At 57.8% G+C, this 4,865-nt stretch overlaps 1 protein-coding gene across 1 annotated transcript; it reads right to left on the bottom strand.

Moving 5' to 3' along the window:
* Positions 1-1,700: 1,700 nt before the first annotated feature.
* Positions 1,701-3,321, bottom strand: C1QL2 (complement C1q like 2). Its single transcript, XM_065750507.1, has 2 exons — positions 2,582-3,321; positions 1,701-2,432 (listed from the first exon to the last, which is right to left on the bottom strand). The coding sequence occupies exons 1-2, from the start codon at positions 3,221-3,223 to the stop codon at positions 2,253-2,255; spliced, it is 822 nt and encodes a 273-aa protein (XP_065606579.1). The 5' UTR covers positions 3,224-3,321; the 3' UTR covers positions 1,701-2,252.
* Positions 3,322-4,865: the final 1,544 nt, after the last annotated feature.

Here is a 4,865-nt window from a genome sequence, read left to right as displayed (position 1 = left end):
TCCCCAGTGCCCTCTCAGAGCTCTGCCAGGAGGAGAAGAGCAGAAAAACACGCAAGCAGCCAGGTGATCCTTCCATCGATTGTGTAAACTGACAGTGGAGTGGCAAGGAGCATTTTTTTTGTTTCTATCCCAGGGAATAATCCAGCCCGATAATTAGTACATAAGAGATAAGTAGAAAATGAGACATCTAGTGAGGGTGGTTTGAGGCTCCTCATGACATTGATAATGTGCAGATACATAGATCACTGTCGGGGCAAACTGCCACCACGAGCCTGTGTCTTCCCATTGCCTCATCAATCCATCATCTGCTTAGCTGCTGACACCTTGGCAGGCACACACCACCGGCCCCGCATTAGAATTGCAAGGAGCGGGCTCCACCGGGGAATACAGATTTAAAAATCTAAGATTCAAATTTGTTTAAGTATTGTGAACAGCAATTCCCTTGCAAGGCATCTTCATTGCCCTTTTGCCAAGGGGGAACAGTTGGGTCTTTGTTAGAAGTACAAATTGCTTCTTAATGCAAAGGATAAAGCAGAGCCCAGGCACCTCCTTAGAATTCCTCCTGGCTCCTGCTAATGCTGCTGCATGTCAATTTTAATTTTTTGAAATTTAAACCGAGGGCTTTGTGTCTAAGCTCCATTTCGTTGGGAGAAAGGGGGGGGAGGAATAGTCAAAAAGGATTACAGATCCGGAGGGAATTGGGGATCCATAGCAATTATACTTCATTTGGGTCTGAGACACTGCTTTTAATCATATTCTAAATGGTACAAATCAACAAGGCGTTGCAGATTGGTAATTGTCAAATGCGTGTACCTGCTTATGAACTCTGCTCTCTTTGGCCAGGGAGGCTAGAGGATGGGATGAAGGCAGGAACTGCCTCCTCTCTCCTGGAACAGGGTGCTCGGTGGCCCTCTGCACAGCCAACAAGGCAATACATCAACTGAGGGCTAATAGGGGACTGTGAGAGCCTGGTCAGTGCAGCGCTGGAGTGAGCCCATCCCCAATGTGATTCTGGGCAGGGATGCTGCAGTTGGTGAAAGGGAGAACAAACAAGGTTTCTGCTTCTGTAACTCAATTAACTCCCTTACAGTTAAGTAATCCCGATTAACCCAAATAGAACGGTTCACCCATTGCCTGTGGAAGAGCTCAGGGCTGAGCACGCCCATTACACACCTTTACAAGAACACACTATGCCCGAGATTAACCAGTGTGAATGGGATCCCATTGAGCTTCCTTCACCTCTGTCCTGGAGCTGACAGCCAGTTGGGGTTCAGCCCCACACTTGCACTGAGCTCATCTCCCCTCTGCACTTGTCTGGCACAGTGCTGGAACACAGCTCTCCCTCACAGCTAGCAGAATGATTTTTGTGTTCTTCAGCAGCTCTGGGTCAGGCTCTGTCCCAGTGAATGTTTAGGAGATCTGCTCTGCACATCCCCCTTCACCCCTTGCTGATGCTGTGCCATTTTTACAGAACTAAATAAACACAAAGGGCTTTTTCTCTTCCTGTTTCTTCCCAGCCCTCTTGAGCCACAATCATGACCTAGACAAGGTGTCCCATCTGAACTTTAAATGTTGCTGCAAACCTGAAGGGTTGGAGCAACACCTCCCACCCCCTGCTACTAGCACAGGGCTCCTCTGCAGCACTGGAAGAGACACACAGCGAGAAGCCATTGTCTAAAAACATAATTTAATGTGATATTTTGGTGAGTGTGGTCAATGATTGAGTTCTTTCGCAGACAAGAACAGGTTTGACGTTAGTGACATCATCATTCACATGGGCATCGCATTGCACAGAAAAGTTTACATTTGACCCCATACAAATGAAGCAGCAGAGGAAAAAACATGGTCCAGTGCCACATCATGAATAACCCATTTGAAAATTCATCACTGTAATTAATATTCATTGACAAAAAAGAAAAAAAAAAGTAATAATTGAGCAGTTCAAATGCTGCATATGGCACGGGCTGAACTCTGAATCTCTGATACAGCACAGGAACCGCTTGGGTTTCTGGCTGCGTGCTCCTGGAGTGACACAAAACACTGACAAGGGAACGGGGGTTCAGGGGAAGGGGACGGAAAGGGAGGGGTCGCGTTGTTCACGTGTATTTCGTTTCCACGGGAAAAAGAAAAAAGAAAAACAGAGAAACCGATAACGAAGCCGAAGTGACCCGCAGAGAGCAGCGGGGAACCGCGGCACAAGGGGGCTCAGAGGGGAGGCACGGGGTCGGCTGGGTCACGCTGCTCACCGCGCTTTAATCGGGGTATAAAAGAAAGCCAGAGAAAGTGCTGTACTTATTGTTGTTGCCCCCGTGCGCCTTGCCTCCGTCCAGCTTGACGTACACCTCGTCGCCGGAGTCCAGGTGCAGCACCACGCTGTTGCTTGCGTAGTCGTAGTTCTGGTCGGCGTCCTGCGCGATGGCACTGGCCCGCACCTGCAGCACAGCCCTGTCAGCCCCATCCGTGCCCAAACCGCTCCCTGCCCGCTCCCCCTCCCCACGATCGCGGTCGTCGGTGTGCGCCGGCCCCGACGGCGGGGGCCGCTCGGATGGAGCGCGGCAGGGGCCGGGACGCGAGCACCCACCTGCCCGTTCTTGCAGAGGTCGGCCCACATGCTGGTGCCGTCGCCGCCCCGCATGAGGATGTGGTAGGTGAAGAAGTAGATGCCGCGCACCTGGCAGGTGAACTTGCCGCTGGCCGGCTCGTAGTGGTTGCCCAGGTTGGTCACCACGTCGTCGAACTTGAGCACCTCGTAGCCCTCGTGGGGACTCTTCAGCCCCACGTAGAAGGCGATGCGCGGACCCCCGAAGGCAGCGCTCAGCCCGCCCGCCGCCTCGCCGCCCGCTGCCGCCCCTCCGCCGCTGCCGCCGCCGCCGCCCGCCCCCCCCAGCGGCAGCCCGGGCAGCCCCGGCTTCCCCGCGTCCCCCCGCTCCCCCGGCGGCCCCCGAGGGCCCGGCGGGCCCGGCTCTCCGGGGGGGCCGCGGGGTCCCGGCTTGCCCGGCCGGCCCGGTTCCCCCTTGGGTCCCTGCGCGAAGGGCGGCGGGGGGTTGGCCCCCAGGTCCTGCAGTGCCTCCACGGCGGCGGTGCTGCCGGGGCCGGGCGGGCGGGCACCGCTGTAGGGGTCGCAGATCATGCGGCAGGTGCCCATCATCTCGTAGTGGGCACCGCTCTCGGCGGGCGCCTGCAGCAGCAGCAGGGGCACGGCGACGAGCAGAGCGACGGCCATGGCCAGGGCGAGCCCGGCGGCGGCCAGCAGCCGCCTCCTCCGCTGCCAGAGCCGGGAGGCGAGAGCGAGCAGGTCCTCCTTGCCTCCGTGCGAGGTAATGGTGGCGCGGGGGCCGGCCGCTCCCTGCGGGGGGGGACGGCGAGAAAAGGCGGTGAGCCCCCCGCCGCCGGCGCCTCCCCGCTCAGCCCGCTCGCCCCGCCATGCCGAGAGCCGCCGCCCCGCTCCGCTCCGCTCCGTTCCCTCCGAGGGGGCGCGGAGCCCGGGGCGCCCGGCGGGGCAGGGCCGGCAAGGGGACGTCGCGGAGCGGCCGCCCCTCGTCGCCGCCCCGACGTGCGGGGGGAGCGGAGCGGACCCACCTGCGGGGCAGCGCCTCTCGCCGGGGCCGCGCGCGGACAGCTGCCCCCGCGTGGGGCGGGCAGGGGAGGAGCGGCGGGACCTTCCCCGATGCACCCCCCCTCCCCTAAACTCTCCCCCGCCCTCCTCTCCCCGGATCTCTCTCTCTCGCCCGCCCCGTCCCGCCTGCCCCTCGCGGTGCGATTCCGGGATTCTCAGGCGCGGACAACGAGCGGCCGTCTTACGCGCGGTGACATCGTCCCCTCGGCTCCCGCTGCTCCTCCCGTCCGGCCGCGCAGAGCCGCGCTGCTCTCCGCGGCGGCACCGCACGCCCCTTCCAGCTCAGTCCCCCCCTTCTTCCCCCCCCCCCATCCCCCCACGGCTGCCAGGTGGGAGAGCGGCACTGCGAGGAAATACCTCCCGCAGAATTCACGTTGTGTGGGTTTCCCTTTGTGCGTTGGGTCCAAACTGAGTGTTCGTGGGATTTTTATTTTGTTTTCCCCCCCGTAACCCCCCCCGGTCCCATAAATTGTAATTCTTTGCCTTTGATTTTCTGATGAAGCGGTGGTGGTGCAGCGGGAGCTCTCACTGCGTTGTGTTCTTCCAGGGATCAGCGGGGCCTGGGGTGGGGGCACAGGGACCATGCGAGATCCATAGGGCTGTGCTGCAGGGAGACCTCTGCTCTCAGCTGGGAGATGAGGGGGTTCAGAATGCGACTCTGGGACCTTTCTGTGGGCTCTCCTTGGAGTTAAGGAGGGGTCGTGCACCTGGGATCACGTTTTTCACTCGCTCCAGTGTTGTCCTGGAGTCACTGAGGTTTCACTGTGCTGCTGCTGGGGTCAGGATTCAGCCCGGGCCCTCCAGAACTGTCTGAATCTTCACATCTGTATACGTAAAACTGGGAGGGGAACGAATCCCATAAATGTAAAGCCTTTCCCCGTGTGTCCTACTGGTAGTCAGATCAGAGTAAAGGTGTCTATTACTCAGCACAATGTCGCTGAGTGTTTCAAGAGGTAAAGTTGTGACAGAGCTGCAAATCCTCTTCCTCTCTTCTGAATTAACAGTTGCATCCCGTGGTGTTATTATCAGCCCCTACACTTGTCCAGAGCCTCGTAACGTGATTTCTAATTGCTGTTTCTGTTTCAGCCCTAATTTTCCATATATTAACCACATAAAATACATATACGTCTGCAAATAAATCACTTTGTTGATCATCTCTGCTTACGCTTCTGCTGATTTCCCTTTTGTTCAAGAATTTGTCACTAGCTTGGTGTCTATGTGAACCCTCCCTGTTCCCCCCCACACTCTG

The sequence above is a fragment of the Cyrtonyx montezumae genome, unplaced genomic scaffold (genome assembly GCF_038088225.1).
Source record: "Cyrtonyx montezumae isolate F1298 unplaced genomic scaffold, pur_monq_1.0 scaffold_7, whole genome shotgun sequence".
Classification (NCBI taxonomy): domain Eukaryota; kingdom Metazoa; phylum Chordata; class Aves; order Galliformes; family Odontophoridae; genus Cyrtonyx; species Cyrtonyx montezumae.
This window is presented reverse-complemented; position numbering and strand designations above follow the sequence as displayed.

What these genes read in the sequence shown, in the direction of transcription:
- C1QL2 (XM_065750507.1), bottom strand. Translation starts at nt 3,223, where the DNA reads ATGGCCGTCGCTCTGCTCGTCGCCGTGCCCCTGCTGCTGCTGCAGGCG. An exon ending in ACCTCTGCAAGAACGGGCAG is followed by an intron (nt 2,433 to 2,581) that starts GTGGGTGCTCGC and finishes GCTGTGCTGCAG; the next exon opens with GTGCGGGCCAGTGCCATCGC.